At 45.2% G+C, this 16,564-nt stretch overlaps 1 protein-coding gene across 1 annotated transcript in view; it reads left to right on the plus strand.

Annotated features, from left to right (window-relative positions):
• Positions 1-16,564, plus strand: part of CSMD2 (CUB and Sushi multiple domains 2) — a 310,633-nt gene that overhangs the window by 178,552 nt on the left and 115,517 nt on the right. Inside the window, exons 14-16 of the mRNA XM_049820686.1 lie at positions 10,582-10,908; positions 13,181-13,375; positions 15,959-16,097. Of these exons, the coding sequence (XP_049676643.1) occupies positions 10,582-10,908; positions 13,181-13,375; positions 15,959-16,097 (661 nt within the window). The remainder of the gene's footprint in view (positions 1-10,581; positions 10,909-13,180; positions 13,376-15,958; positions 16,098-16,564) is intronic.

Here is a 16,564-nt window from a genome sequence, read left to right on the forward strand (position 1 = left end):
CAGTAGTATAGAAAGGAGACTTTCCAGTAAAGTACGATTATTTTTTTGTAGGTAGATACTGGCATCAAATGAAGGCCCAGTCAGCAGTCTGTGCAAAGCATAGCACAGGCATGAATCTTTTAGTTAAAATAATTCCATTGTATTCTGTTCTCTGCAGCCCTCCAGCTTTGGGTGTTTCTCAATCAACAAGGCAACGTGTAGGTAGTGGAAAAACTATTTCATAGCCCTCTCTACACCTTTACTCCCCTGCCTTTATTCGAGACGGCATCATATTAGTGTGCATGAATCAGAAGAGGTTACATGACAAAATGTGTAACCCGGCATGAAATCTGTAGTGGGATTAGTAACAACTCTCTGTAAATGTTGGGAGACCATTAAATGTATTGGGCATGAGGTGGGAGAATAAGGTAACCTGATTTATGTGCTGCTGGTTGGAATATGCAAACAATTCAGTGCTTCTGATTCTGGCTGCAAATCCGTGACAAATGCAGACGGAGATTAAACAGTGCGCTATGGTGCATCCTGCTGTCCTGAGCAAATGATTTATGAGCAGACAGAATTTATTGTGGAGAACTCATTTCCTCGGGCTTCGATGACAGAGCAACACAAACCATTTAAGTAATGCATCTGCTTATTGCAATGGGTTCTTAATTTGTGACTGTCTGTGCCTTCATGATAACAGGCCTTCCATCTTCATCCTCTTTGTTGTCATTGCATCCCTTAACCATCCAGGGTGAGCACGTAGGGCACTTGAGAAACTTTGCAAGACCTTCTTAGCACGTGTCTCCTGCAAATCCCTTACTAAGCAAGGTATCCCTGGCCTCGCTGCGTATATTCAGATTATCTCTGATGAGCTGAGGTACCCGAAACGACTACACTAGAGCCTGGGAACCTGTAGTACTGTAGCGGGATGGGGGAGCGCAATCATCCATCTGTCTGTGCTCTGAGCTTGGTGTCTGCTTCTGGCAACATGGGTGTCTGGGTGTCAGTGATGACTGGGTACTGAAGACCTCTCTTTCTCCCTATTCTGCAGCACTTCGTAGTGCTCGAATCGGCTTCGTAGTTACCATCGCTCGCTCTTGACGCTCGCATTTTCAAAGTCACAGAGCTGCGATGTCTGTCAAAGGCTAAGGCAGTTCTCATAACCGAGGATAACCCGAGCCGTTGCTTTCGTACAGAGCTATGTTCGGTTTTCTTGAAGTCTTGAAGGACAGCAAAATGGGCTCTGGAGATGTCATGCGGATAAATGTTACCGAAGGAAAATCATTGTGCTACTTAGATGAAGTTTGTGCTCTGATGGTAGGAACTCATAAGGGATATAATAGTCAAACTGAAGTCTGCGCTTACCTGTGGCTGAGGAGATTATTAAGCTTATGAATGGGGAACCAGCCCATAATTACAGCTATAACGGGAAGCCGGTGAGTTGTTCAGTTACCGCAGGGAGAATGATGATGAAAGTCTGGATAGACGTAGTCGGGGAGCAGGGCGTTTCAGTAGTGCCATAACTTTCAAATACATGGTTGGAATTACTGTTTAAACATACTCATCTTATAGTAGGGAAAAACTCATTATCTGATTTTTATGTGAACTATTGCAGTGGAAGGCCCTGCTACAAAACATTTTCTATGACCAAAATTTGTTTCGCAAGGTTTATGTTTCCTTGCCACGGAAAGGGAGCGCTCGCATCCCCGCTGCAGGGGGATAGCGTGCTTGGAGGGTTTCTGCAGCACTTCAGTAAGACTTACAGGGTTCTTTGCTATTCCTCTCCAGCAGCTTCCCTTCCCTTCTCTCCTCGTCCTCCTGCCTGCAGCCCTGCCCCTGTGAGCCCGTGACCTACAACTCCGGAGTTTTCAGTCCTGCACCTTTAGCTGAACGGTTGACTTGCGCCAAAGCAGTGCTGTCATTTTACGTGATAGATAATTATGGCATAAACTGTCATGACAGTATATGTCATTTGTAACCATAGCACTGAATAAAGACAACGTTTTTGCCTTGTTCTAACTATCCTCTGCCGGTTGCTTGGGAGAGTCATTTCTGAAAACAGCTTACTTTCTGATACAAGTTTAGGTCATTGGTCTGAGGCTTGCTAACTTCAAGTTTTCTGGACCCGTCATGTGTGTTCTAAAGGTAAATAAAACACAGTGAAAGAAAACAGTATGTATATTCTGATTGCAGTGCATCAGGCAAACCTGGGGGTGGAGGTTTCTGCACTGAACTGAGGGGTATTTGTTTGGCGTCACTTGACTGCAACCCCACAAAGGCTGGGCATAAATATGTGCGCATGTGTGTATGTGTATATGCGTGTGTATGTTTAAATGGAGAGGCTGTAATTTGAGTTTTGCTGTTTCAGAGTACTTCTGGGCTCCTCCAGATGCTTTACATCCATTGATCCGATAGTCATTACAGGGGTCTTACTCTGATCTTCTGCTAGGATCTTCGTTAGTTTCCAGTGCCTTTCTTTGTTGTGTTATCGTAAATTCTCTTTGTATTGTAGACCTGCTTAGAGCGCTAGTCATGCATAATATTCCTCTAAACAGAGCAGAAGGCATTTCCCAAAGCATTTCCAATTGAGATTATGTTAAATTGTGTGTTCCCTTCTCTGGCTTTGGAGCAGATGTTATGCTTTCTTCTCTTCTTGTTCACTTGAAAACCACAACCACAGCCCATTTCTCCTCTCCCATTTGCTTACGGTTGCCGTGACATGCAGGAAGGCTGGGAAGAAGCGGCGCTGTACCCGCTAACGCTGGAGATCTGTGCTGCCTTGTTGCGAATAGTGCATTGACTTTCTCAGACCAAACTGAGCACCACCGAAATGCTTTGCGTTGTTGAGAGTTGTCGCCGAGTTGGCTGCAGTCGGAGCTCAGCACAGCCCAGGATCCACCGTCATTCCAGGCGGGTGGGCAGCACTAACGCCGTTGTCCTCTTCGGAGGCATTATGATTTTGTGCGTTTTTTCCAGACTTTTGAACATCTGATTTTCTTTAACAGCAGTATAAAAATCTCTCTTCTCTTTACTGGTAATTACTCCTTTTTTTGTTAATGCCATATTGGCCTATTATACCTGCTAAATAATCTTGGCTCCTCTTTGTAAAGATTGCGAATTGTAGTTTTGAGCCGAGTGGCTGACCTTTTGTGTGCGCTGTCTGGTACAAACATTCAGGATTAGTAGCTGGAAATGCAAAGCGCAATAGATGTTTTTCCCAGTAATGTACTGAACAGAACCATGTAATTTCATATCGCTTGACGAGTTTTTCATTTAGCTCTAAGTTAAATTGTCAATTGGTCATTATTTTCTTTCTCTTTCTTTCTTCCTTCTCTTTTCTTCTTTTCCTGCCCACTATTCACAGCAACCTACGGAACCTTCCCTGTGAAGAGTAATTTGGAGAAAAGTGTCTCTTCGGTTAGCAGCAATAAAAGCATAGTTCGCCTTTTTAAAAATAACAGCTTTTTAACAGAGTTGTTAATCCTTGGAGCAGCCTACTGAAGGCAGTGATGGGTTTTCCATACCTAAGCATTCATAAATTGAGATTGGTTACTCCTTTCTGGAGATCTGTAGGAACCAAGAATTGTTTTATCATCTGTATTAAGGAGGTGGATGTTTAGAGAAGATCAGAATAAAGAATTATTGGACAATAAAGGATCAATTGGAAATTCCAGAAAAATTTCTTTTAAAGGAATTGATACTTTTTTTATTATAAGGGAGTTTTTTAGCCATTTGAACTGTAGCATAGGCTACCATTCTTCTGATGAAACCCGATCCATTGTATGCTCTTCATATTCTTTCTTTTATTCTTAATTCCTCTCGCTTTTTGCAGTGCTAATGGAACAATTTATGTTAACTCACAAAGTGTTTCTCCTTCCAGCTGTAAATAGGTTTCCTTTTTTCTAGTTAACATTGGACTTGTAGACGCAGTTGCTTTTAGTGGACTTTGGAAGAAATGTAGGGATTCTACTGATTTTTTTTTTTTTTCCAAGCTGTTTTGATGTGTGGGGTTTTTTATTTTTTTGACTGATGCTTTTACGAAGCACCCTGATACGATTTTCCTGATCTAATGGCAGAGGGAAGCTCTAATTATCTCTGCCAGACAAGCTGGGAAAGGGAACTGATAGCTAACCTTAACCTACCAAAACATGTCAACTCTGACCTCTGCAAAGCAGCTGGTCGCATCCTGGGTTTGTGCAGCTGAAAGCCTGCCAAGAAACGGGCTCGTTGCCTGCTGAGGCCACTTCCAGGGCTCGGATGGTTTTCTGCATTTGTGCAACAGATGTGTGTCCTTCAGGACCCATTAACGCCTTCTGCTTGCCCTCCATCTGAGTTGGGGTCAGGGCAGCAAATCGGTGGTGAAATGCTTCTTATCTTCAGCCTGTTCCCCTGAGCTGCTGAGATCCAGTCTTTCTCTGCAGTAAGGGAAGCAAATTAAATGAAGGCAGGATTACCATGATCTCTATATACATGCGGGATTTGTAGCTTTTGTTAACAACCTTGTTTCACAGTTGCAGCCATGTAAGACCATTCCCTTCTTAATTTTAAGCAGGGCACTTTCCCTCAAAGCCCTTGTTCTGCACTGCAGCCCTAGTTTAGCAAAGCACTGAGATATAAATGTTGGCTTAAGTAGACATACGTGCTTAAGTGCTGGGCAGCAATGCACTTAAGCACCTTCTTAACGACAATGAATTGGGTTATACTTGTCCCCCTCCGACTGCCCAGGAGGTTTTTTTGTTGTAACCGATACGAAAATTTTCCATTTCCCTTTCTGTGGCTTTATAAGGGGGCTCCATAACCAGTCCCTTCTGCCCTTCCTTGAGAGTTGTCTCAAATGAGCTGCACGTCTCCCAGCGTGCCACTTGTCAATTGAGTTGCAAGGTTTCCCTTGGTGTCTGTATCTGAGGAAAGCTGACGTCCACCTGGGCCCAACCAGAGCCGGTTTTCTCCACGGTGTTACTTTCTCAGTGAGTTTTGTCCTGCAGTTGTAGAGCCAGAAGCAGCGGGTTGCTGCTCCGTCTGTTCTCTCTGTTTCTAACAAATTGTTAGGGGCTTGGGGTACTGGTGCGCAGTCAGCCTGGTTCAGCGAGAAGGTTGCAGCGATAAGGCTGGAGGGTTGCGAGATGAGGTTGGGGCGGTGACCCAGCAGATGTGGCCAGCTCTCGTGTCCTCAGCAGGGATGCTGCTCCTGCAGAGAGAGCCTGCACGTGGGGAGAGCTGGAGCGGAGGGTTTCACGGTGGTGTGGGGCCACGTCGCCGTGCCCGCAGCTCGCCAGAGGTGCTCCCAGCTGCGCTCTCGGTGCTGATCAGGAGGATGCAGTTTATTGGGTTGTCTCCATGCTTGTTATTTTACTGATTGAATCAGTTGAACTGTTACCCTGATAGGGTTTCATGCTGCTGTAAATGAGCTGTCCCGTGCCACGGCATCTGTCCGTGTTCCTGACAGCAATTGCTCAGCGTGACAGGTTGCTGCTCTTCACGTGAGTCTGAATCTGAAATGACGCTTACTGCTTTTATCGGGCAAGGAGATTGTCTCTGTCCCCTTCCCCTTTCCCTATATCCAGAAAACAAGAATGTGTTGTGCGTTACGTTGCCATCTTCAATCTGGTCTGCAGAGAAAGTTCCCTTATGCCTGCCTTATTTTACTGTAATGCTTTACATTTGGGGTTGGAGAAAGTTTCGATGGGTCACTTCCAATTGCAGGTGGAGTCGATGCGTGCAAGTTTAAGTCTCTCTCGCCCCCCGCAAGCAGAGCTTCACGTGTGGCTGAACCTGCCCGCGCACCCTCTGCCGTGCTTAATCACTGGGGCGCAGCTGCCGTTACCCCAATTGCAGTTAAGCGCTTCAGGGGTGCCTTGCCCTTTCTAGCGTTACGGCAGCCATCCTTCGTGCTCTCAGTGTGCCGAGACCGTGGGACTCCGTGGAGAGTCGAGTCAAGTCCCAGCCTGTTGCAGGTTCCAGCCTGCAGGAGACGAATGTGTTGCAGCAGCTGGCGGACGGCTCAGAGTGCCGCAGCAGAGGAAGGATGCTCTGCTAAACCACGAAGGAGCAAAACGGCAAAGGTACATAAGACCACTAGACTGCTTTGGGGCTTTTGGTAATACCGGCAATTAAAATTCCGTCATCTTGTGGACACCGCCACCGATTCCCGAGAGAGACTGCAGGGAGGCAGAGAGTTCCGTTTAAAATAAACAGGCACACAGGAAAGGATCTTGTCTTCGTGCAGAAGCCTTGGAGCACCTCCTGAATAACAGATGGCTGCAGAAAACCTGGCAGACAAGCAGCCCAACAGTGTCCTAGTGGGGATCAGCATCTTCCAGTAAGTTTAAGAAACTTATCTTATTCCCGGTAACCAATCGCTGCTCCAGTTTTGAGTGGGTAGAAGTGAAACCCGCTTTGGTATTGTAGCACTCTTCCGTGTGCACAGAGGCTCCTATACAGTCTATTTTAAGTTCACCGATGATATTTTCCTCAAGATCTGGTCCCCAAAACCTGCCTATTTTTTATTCTTCTTAACATACTTGCTCTCCCGCCCCTGGTTAGCTGCATGCCGGCAGTGACAGCTATTCCATCAGAGGAAGCTGAAGAGTTCGTTGCTCTGAAATACAAAAAAGTTCTCCCAGTTAATATTTGCTTTAGACTCCTTTCCCTCACCTCCCACTTGCCCTGTTGGTGCCTCAGGGTTTTAAGACAGAAAATGCATTGTGATGCAGATGTGTTTATTGAAACAGCAGATACAGAAAGAGGAAAATACAAAATATAAAGCACTTTGCTTCGCAGCTTGAACAGTGCCCTGAGCTTCCAGCACTGTTACCTATTCGGGACGTACGCTTCCTGAGTGAGGCATGCCGGTTATTAACCAGGCTCCTGCTGAGGTCCTATTTTTTCCAGTCCATCAGCAAGCTATGCCTAGAGGAGGGATCTTCTTAAAAAAGAAAGGTAAGGCAGAAAATCCATTACTGTCTTCAAGCTTTCTCCCAAGTGGTCAGAGTCGGTTGGAATGATACCTAAAAGCTGAGAGAGAAGTCAGGATTTTTTTTTTTTTTTATTGTTTCCATGGAGATTGAAATTATTACAGTGATTCCCTGCTTCGTTTTCAGCTCCTGAACCTGGTGCCTTTCCCATTCCCATGTACTGCAGGTGCGTCCTCTCCCCGGGATCAGCTCTGGATTCTCACGTGCGGGATGAGCAGAGATGGAGTGTCTGGGGCCACCAGGCGTGCCTCGCAGGAGAAGCGAGGTGGTCTGGGAGGAGGCAGGATCTCTTGAAGGCAGAAGAAAAGAGAAGCAAGTTGTGCTTAGACTGACCAGACAAATGCTGAAATTGCTCCTGGCTAAAAGCGCAGAAACAAGCCGCTGTGCTGGTGAATAACTGTCAGATGCCTCCGTGTTCAGCTCGGCCGTGAGCATCGCTCGCTGGGACCGTGGGGCAGTGCCCTCGTGCCACAGCCATGTGTCCCCATCAACTTTTTAAGACAAGAAGCAATGAGCTCTTTCTTCGCTGTTTTAGTGCTCTAAATTAAGGCAGAATCTTGATAATGTTTGTGATGACTTGAATAAATACCTTGTATTCATTCGTTAATGACATGGGTCTCACTGGCGTTGGTAGGTACTGTTTCTACTGAGTTTTGCTGTGATTTATTCTGCTGTATCTAATAAAGGGATTTTTCTGATTGCTTTTGCAGTACTTGATCAGTAATAATAATTATTGACAAAGGTCAGCGTAGGCTTATAAATTTGAACCGAAGCTATGGACATAACGAAATGTCCTCTCATAACATTTAAGAACAACGCTAATAAATATTAATTTCCATCTCTTAGCTCGAGGCCTCAGAGTCACGGATGTTCCTAACTCAGCGATCCTGACGGACAGGCTGCAGGCAGCAGGGCTGACCTCTGTCTGTCTGTCATGTTTCGAATGACTGCTCGCTCCTCGGGGGCACTTTGTTCCTGACTCTCTCGGATGCGCAAAACAGCACGAGACAGGTAGCGCTCGGCTGTCTTCCACCTTTCTTGGGTTCTGTCATCTTCATTCTGATAGCACGTTTCACTGTCTGTGACTTACTGTTAAACAGCTTCTGCTTTTTTCCAAGTGTCCAGCAAAGCACTTCTGAGAAAGCCGAGAGGCTGACGTGGATCCCGGTGCCAACCCTGTCCAGTGCAGCCCCAGACCAAAAACCTCCTTTCACGCTGAAGAAAAACCTTTCCTGCTTAAAAAGATAAAGGAAATCTTTGTATCACAGACGCTGTGATCTCGTTAGCAAACGTTCTGGATCAGTTGGCGCTTCTTGGGTTGCATGTGACTCTATGGGAGGCGAAGCCGAGCTCCCCACTGCACCGAGGAGAGCTCATACTGGTGCCCGGCCGTGGGCTTGGGACGTGGATGCGTGGGACAGTGGCCTTTGTCCTACAGTCTGCAACTGGGCTGTCTCCTACACTCGTTATTTTATGGAAAAATTGGAATTGTCATTTATTTCCCTGTGGTGGAGACTTTTGGGTTTTTTTTATCTGTTACTTTTTAATCTGTCATTTTGTTTTATCCGGCAAAGTTTAATTTTATATTCTTCCCTCACTCTGCTTTTCTTTCTTTTGTCAGCAAGTTCTTTGTTGTTGTTATTTCCTGAAATGAGCCACCAGCGCTGAGCTGCAATAGCTGTGCTAGCAACTGTACCTCTCTGTTGCTGGCTGTGTGATACTGTAGGTCCTGTATGAATGCTAATTTACCACTTTGGATTTAAAAATTTATAGGAGATATGTAGATCCTGTGAGGGGTTCCTACTGCGAAGATGTTTCTCTGCGTGCGAATGCATTTATTTTCCATAACTATTCCTAGGCAGATTACACCAAGCTTATGCTGACAGAATTATTTGACAGCATCGCTAGATATTTTAGCATCTAGTAAAGAATAAAATCCTGAGGATATTTTGCAGTTTGTTTTCTCTTTAATCTGTTCTCTTCATTGCTGAGAGCAGGAAATAGATTGTGTAGCTCTTAGCCTTGATAACGTCATGGTAACGTCCATCTTACTTGATGCGAAACCATTAAGCGTTGAAGGAAGACAGAGGGAAGGGTGAGCATTGAACCAAGTAATCGTATAAATGCCAAACTAAAACCAGTCTCATCCTCTGTGCAATGTCCTTTTGCCGGGAATTAGTGAGATGTATGTTCCAAGTGATGGATTTTACCAAGGGTGATGGTGGGGAAAAAGATGAGTAAAGCGTACATACATAAAATATCAAAAACATGGGTAGGTACCACTTAAAAGGCAGCCTTGCTTTTTCAAATTAATGGACCTTGTCAGCTGAAATACAGTATATATTGAAAATCCTTGAGAGCTAAAGATTATTTTTTTTTTCATATGCACTCTTCCCCTCAACTTCACTTTTAAGACTGGTTTTAATTATTTTCATGGGAATGGCAATCTAGTTTGATGCCTCTTTTTGGTAACTTGCTACCCCAGCAGAAGTCAGTGATTTATTTGTAATGGGAAGAGGAGCTTCCCTTACACCTGGGCTGCAGACAGCAGCCTGCCAGCGCTTGCTCCGAGTTGTCCCAAGCCCCTGGCACTTGGGGGAATCTTGGGAATGTTCTTGGGCTGTTCCTTGCCCAGTGCAGCAAAGTCACTACCAAAACCAAACAGCAGCCTCCGTTTTTCAGTGCTCATTTGGCACAGGTGTAAACAGCTGCCTGAGGAGACAGACGAAGGCAAATTGACTTACAGGGCTCCTTCTGAAAGGAGCTGACGTTTTATTGCTGGATCCTACAAATGTTTAATACAGGATGGGCAGTGTGAATGCAAGGAGTTTGTATAAATGCAGCGGGACTGCCCGGGTGCGGTCACATCTGTTGAGGAGCATGGGTGAGAAGTGCATTTAGCAAATAGAAAGATAAGCTAGAAGTGCAGATTTTTTTAAGCAAACCCTGAAGCATCTGCGCTGTGCTCAGAATTGCATCTGCAGTTTACCCAGCGCTTCAGACTAAAAAGCTTGGGTACGGATAGCAGCAGGGGAGCCTGGAGGTCTGCGTGGGGTAGGAGCTGAGCTGATTCTTTACCTCCGGTTTGGGAAGTTGTGCTGAGTTGTGGCCACGACAGAAGACACTGCTACGAAGTCTAACTTGTTCAATGCTAATTTGATTTTTGCACTAGCTGTAGTCACACATTTGATTGTAGGCTTTCTCTCAGGGATATGCAGGGGAGTTCACCTGCAAAATACCAAATCCCCACCTGGCTGAGTGATATTTTCTTCCTGTGGTAAAAGAAACCCGTGCTCCGCTGTGCGTGGCGCAAAGCCTACACAAACGTAAGGAAGAGCAGTATTGGAAAAAGGGGCAGTGCTGTGCTAGGCTGGAAAATTGCAAATCAACCAAAACCGGGACTGGAGACCGCTTTGAAGTCACTTCTTCCCCATGCAAATAAATCACTGACATCTAGCAGTGAATGGAGCACTGAGCCCTTCCTTTCTCTAATCGTCTCTGAGAAGCGAAGCAGTTGGGAATTTGCAGGAATCACCCAGCTCAAGGGATAAGGGGAGGGGGAAACATGACAGAGCAGTTTGTAGGAGCACCGTGCTGCATGATTAATGGTGATTTCTTATTGCAGTTTCCTGCTTTTTCAACTTCACCACCCCATCTGGGATTGTGCTGTCACCAAATTACCCTGAAGAATACGGAAGCAGCTTGCACTGTGTTTGGTTAATTATAGCTAAACCCGAGAGCCGAATTCACTTGGCTTTCAATGATTTTGATGTGGAGCCTCAGTTTGATTTCCTAGCTGTGAAGGACGGTGGCACTGCTGAATCTCCAGTGCTGGGGACCTTCTCAGGAAACCAGATCCCCTCCTCTCTGACCAGCAGCGGTCACGTAGCCCGGCTGGAGTTCCAGACCGACCACTCCATGGAGAAGAGAGGCTTCAACATAACCTTCACCAGTAAGTGCTCGATCCTTCCTTGTGGTTTTCATTTCAAGCTCGAAATTCTTGTTGGAGACGAGCGGGCAAGAGTTTGATCTCACTAAGGCCATTGCAATTCCAGAGTAAGTCTGAAAATTGGGGATTACGTCAGATTTGCAGGTGGGTAATTAAGGATCGGTGTCAGGCTTAGAGCTGATTGCACGAGTTCTTTCTGGCTGTGAATTTTAAGTCTCATCCAGTGGCGTGAAAGAAAGAGTTGGGCCCTGGATTATCTGTCCCTGGAGCAGCCGGGGTTTCTATGCTCTCCCAGCCCGCAGGCTGCTGCGTTTGTTACGTGGGCTTTCGGCTCTCTCTTGCCGTGCCTCCATTCTGCTCACTGAGGTGAGACCGTGCTTTGAGGATAGCTTGGTGCAATCAGGGAGAACTATTAGATCTCGGATGGTTGTGTTCATCAGTCAATATTATCATCGTTTGCTGACACCTAAAAGCGTGCGAGACTTTGAAGATAAGGGAAAACATGTAGCAATGTCTTATAATAGAAAACCTTGAAACTTCCACAGATACATTTGGCTTCACGTAAGTCCAGTCTTCAAATCTCAAATGAATGCTATAGTAATTTTATTCTCGTATTGTCCTATAATTTTCTAAAGAATGTTATTAAACCTATTCAGCAGAACTGATAAATGACTTTATTATAACAGTCTTTAGTGGCACAGCTAATTTAATAGCTTTTCTAGCTATGATTGCAAATCCTCAATTTAAAAAAAAAAAAAAAGAAAAAATCAGAGGTCTTGAGATACCATTTGCCACACTACAGCGGGCTGAAGGCTCATCAGATGAAGTAGCTTGTGTAGGGTAGTATCACGTACCCAGGATTGAGTCCTAGATACTGTAAATGGGGAGAGAGCTCATCACCTCATCCAGAAATGCTGGCAGTGCCCTCCAGTATGCCTCTCCGATACGTTACATACCCGTGTTGGGAGTTGCGGCTGTCCCATGTATGAAGACATTTTTAAAGCAAATTTTTTATTGTTGTAAATGACTCTTAAGTACACACGAGTTAATCTGTTCTGATTGCTAGAACTACCAAAAGGGAGCTCCTGAGTCTTGCTCAGACACTTTGCTATCCTTCCCTTCAGTTCAGGTATGAGAGAGGACACAACATATTGCTACAAGGGACAGATACCAGGGCACAAGGAACAGATTCAGCCTGTGTTTTCCCCTTTAACAGCGTATTTAACAAGGTTTTATAAGAGTAACGATGTTCTGTAAGAAAGCCAGAACTCATCTGAATTTGGTCAGGTGCATTAAAGGTACTAAAAGCATGTGTGTGTAATTAATCTGGAGGCTTTAATCTTTCATATGCTGCTCATCTCTGAAGACCACCTCCCAGCATATGAAGATACAGTACATAATTATGCACTTAATGGGGAATTAAGGCTATAGACTTACTTTCTGATTGGTTGCCTGGCCTAGTTTTTAACTGCTGGAAAAGGGCAGGCCTTTAAACAGAGCGATGTGTCTGTGCAATTCCACACGCAACTTTGCAACACCTGGAAAGGTAATTGCTGTGTGTCCTTCATCTTATCCTAGTAAAGATGACAAGCAAGGTTGGGGGCTATGTGGCAGTCAATCACAGAACATGCTGAGAGGACCCTTACTTTTAACCACAGGGCCTTAAAGCTTTCATTTTTTCCATAAAATGTTAACTTATGTCCCTCTATGCAGATGCATGCACTGAGGTACTTTTAGAGTTTTTAAAAATCTTTCTCTACTTTGAGCATTTGTGTATTTTCGTATGTGAAAGATAGCTGAGATGATAATTTGGTTCTGCGGGCTCTTTTCCGGCCCCTTTTGCTGCTGCATCTTGGCACCTCTTGGGTGCAAATGGTTTTAATGCCATCCTTCCTCTCTCAGGTTGCAAGCGAACACTTGCAGTAGGGACAGGGAACAGAAAAATTTAAGTGACTTGAAGGGTGAGAACACGTAGTTGGCTGTCTCGGCAGTTTAGAGAAGAGGTGGTGATGTGATTTCTGCCACAAGTAGCTTGTCTGTGCAGGACACGGTAGCTTTGCTGGGATGATTGTGGGACAAATTCGAGTCTGTGCTGTTTGCTCTTCCCTGTGTGGAAGGTTTGCTGTCCAGGGCAAGATCAAGTGCTGTTGTCTCCATAGGAAAGATATGAAACTATTGCTTAATTCCTAAGTTTGCGGTCCGACATCCTTATTTTTTAATTGGACAGGGGCAGAGGGTGCAAGTTACTCACTATTCTCTTATTTTTCCCTCTCAGCGTTCAGGCATAACGAGTGCCCTGACCCCGGCGTGCCTGTGAACGGAAAGCGATTTGGTGACAGCCTCCAGCTTGGCAGCTCGGTGTCCTTCCTTTGCGATGAGGGCTTCATTAGGACCCATGGCTCAGAAACCATTACCTGCATTTTGAAGGAAGGAAATGTGGTCTGGAACAATGCAGTACTCAGATGTGAAGGTAAATTTTATCGTCTTTCCTACTAGTTTGCTCGTGCACCCTGGAAGGAGGATGATCCCCTGGGGTTTGCAGCCTTTTGGGGGAAAAGGATAATAGTTTTGTCTATCAAGCTTTTGGTCGGATAACCCATAGTGAAGGTATACAGTGTTGGCCTTATGGGAGGCCTTTTGCCATCATATAGGCAGAGTTTTTTGTTGTTGAGAGCTGAAGGGCTATTGGACGTTAGTTCTAACCCTCAGCTTCTCAGTTATGGCCAGGATTTTACATAGGTCTGGAAGGTGTTGTCTGCAGAGAAGAGTTTGCTTGCAGAGAAGTGCCAGTCCAATAATCTGTGAGCACTGAACTCAGTTTGGTTTCTAATTTTCTGTGAAATGAATGATGGGGATTATTTTTTATTAGCTCAGTTCTTGTTACAACAGGTGTTTTTCTAATAACAATAATAAAAGGCTTTGATTTACTGATGACTAAAAGCTTCCCTGCTACTCTTGTCACGAAGGGAATTAAAGAACAGAGAATGGAAGATACATGGTGATATTTCTTCTGTCCTGATTTTTGATGCCTGTAAAACATTTAATACTTACATAAAAAAAGAAGCCAATGGTACAGATCTTTACTGTGAAAAGTGAACTCGTTGCTGCAAACTTTCGTACACACACATGTACCCTTGGCGTGTCTCTTGTCAGTGTGGTGCCTCAGTCCCATCTAATGGACTCTGGCGGTCGGGAGCCAGAAATCTTGCTTTTACATCTCTTTGCGACAACAGCTATGATAGGCAACCTGGAAATGTGGGAGATGGATTGAATTAAAGGCTTTAATACAGATTTCAAAGCTTTTTCCTAGTCCTTTAAAGCTTCTACTATGGAGAAGAGATGTGAAGAAAGAGCTTATTAGAAGTGAAAAGTCTTCTTCTGTCCTCTGTTCTCAGGGAAGCGATGCCCTGCACTGGTATTTACAGCAATTTGGATAACAAGTACTGTGCTACTGAGAAATAGTACTGCAATATTGAGAAATAATTTCAGTAATTGGTCTTGCATTGTTCAAGTGGATGAGCAGCAGAAATTGCACAATCTAGTCCATTGTCTTTCAGATTAAAAGGAGGAGGTATCGGTTGTGTTCAATAACTTTTATATAATAAGAAGCGGGACTTTTTTATATTCCTGTATAATTTTTCTTTTGTAAGCAGCTGACAATAAGATGTCTGTAGGTTTGATTCAGGGTTTCCATTACTTTCACAAGCACAAGCCTTTAAGTTTATGCATTTGTAAGCGTAGAAGGGAAATACACATGAAATGATACACTTTTTTTGTCTTTGAAAGCTTTGATAACCTTATGCCATTAACTTGTGCTTTTTTCTCTGTGATCGCAGTGGTGATTTCTTTGACTCACCCTTCAGTATGCACTCGGTTAAGTGTACATTTTAATTAGCCTTTTTAAACAAGGAGGAAGTATATAGATCTAAAGTGCTGTTTAGCACTTGAAAAATTTAATGGGAAGGAAAGAGACCTAAAAAAAGAGTTGAAAGATGGATAGAAGTCCTGACAGGAAATTATGTAGCTTTGGGGCAGAATGGAGCCTCTTGTTCAAAAATAATTGGTTCGGATCCAGTTGAGATCAATCGACTTTCATCTGGCATCCTTCAGATGAGCAGCAAAGGTTTTAGGCCCAGATTCACGTAGGTATTTAAGGGCATATCAGGTAGGACGTTGCGTAGCCCTTGCACGAAATTCGTGCCGCAGCTGGCCCTGGCTGGGTGCTTTGGTGGAGCGGGGACCCCTCGGTCCCCTCGGACTCAACCGGCAGCGAGGGTCGTGGGACGACGGGCTTGGTCTGCCCCGGGGGAGCTCCCGGAGGCTGTGACGGTGACGCGGTCACGCGAGACGTGCGTGACCGGCACCGGAGACTTGGCTCAGCCGGACGCGAAGAAACACCTGGTGAGGAATTCTGCAAAGCGCCGAGCAGGGGGAACACAACCTCGCAGCAACAGACACGCTTTTCCATCCCGTTTGGTTTTTTTAGAGGACAATACGGTGCAGTTATCTAGGGCTATAGGATTTTGTACCTCTGGTCCATCAGATCCAGTGTCCTTTTTTCCGGAAAAGATAATAATATGCCTTCAGCTTCTGCTGATGGCGCGAGGGACCACAGTGTGGAATAAATGCCATAGTCTTGTGATGTCCCTTGCGGGAGAAAAGACATGACTCAATTACGACAGATATGAATGATTTTCTGGCACCTGCAGCTACTGAAATGCAAACTGACCTTGCAGTTTTCTCTGGTTTTGTATCTAATAATTATTATTATACCCTGTCCCCTTAGAGCCACTGCACGAGGTCAGGTTACTGACTCCCACAGACACAGTAGCAGGCTGCTACAGCTTCAGTTTAAGCTAAAAAAGGCAGTTTCTTACCAGCTAGCATTGTCATTTCATCTGGTTCTGATTATTTTTAAACACGTGAGAAACAGTAACGCGTGAAAGCTGTTGCACGGCAGGACAATACCGCCTGGCAGGGAGGAGCACGTCCAGTTGTGCCACAGCTTCTGCGATGCTCTCCACCTAAATTGTGTCGTTTTCCTTGTCCCCAGCGCCGTGCGGGGGCCACCTGACGTCGCCCAGCGGAACCATCCTGTCCCCCGGCTGGCCTGGCTTCTACAAGGACTCCCTGAGCTGCGCGTGGGTCATCGAGGCTCAGCCGGGCTACCCCATCAAGATCACGTTTGACAGGTACTCGCCTTGGGCTTCTCAAAAGTTTCCTCTTCGCGGTTGTTTTTGGTGGTTCCAGCAGTTTTGAGTTGTAGCCGCCCCCGGAGGAAAAGGGAACGAACGAACTGCTCAGTGTTGTGTTTGGCAGCGAGGTTCTCTCCTTCTCTTTCTCTCTTTTTTTTTTTTTTTTTTTTTTAATTAACTCCTGACAAGACATTAAAATTCACCTAACGTTCAAGAAGAAAAGGTGGAAAATGGTGATTTTTCCCTTCTTGTTTTGACTAACTCCTGTTAACTTGCGGTGCTATTTTAGACGCACGTAGGACACGTTTTCAGAGGCTGAGCTCCCACGTGCTCAGCCTGCCGGGGAGAAGCTGCAGTGAGGATCTGGCCCTGACTCGGGAGTGCTGAGTCTCTTGACTTGCCCTGGATTTCACTGTTTGAGGAGGGCTGTGCTTTCTTGAACCCGAGTCCGTATGTCTGAGAGG

Source organism: Accipiter gentilis, chromosome 17 (genome assembly GCF_929443795.1).
Source record: "Accipiter gentilis chromosome 17, bAccGen1.1, whole genome shotgun sequence".
Classification (NCBI taxonomy): domain Eukaryota; kingdom Metazoa; phylum Chordata; class Aves; order Accipitriformes; family Accipitridae; genus Astur; species Astur gentilis.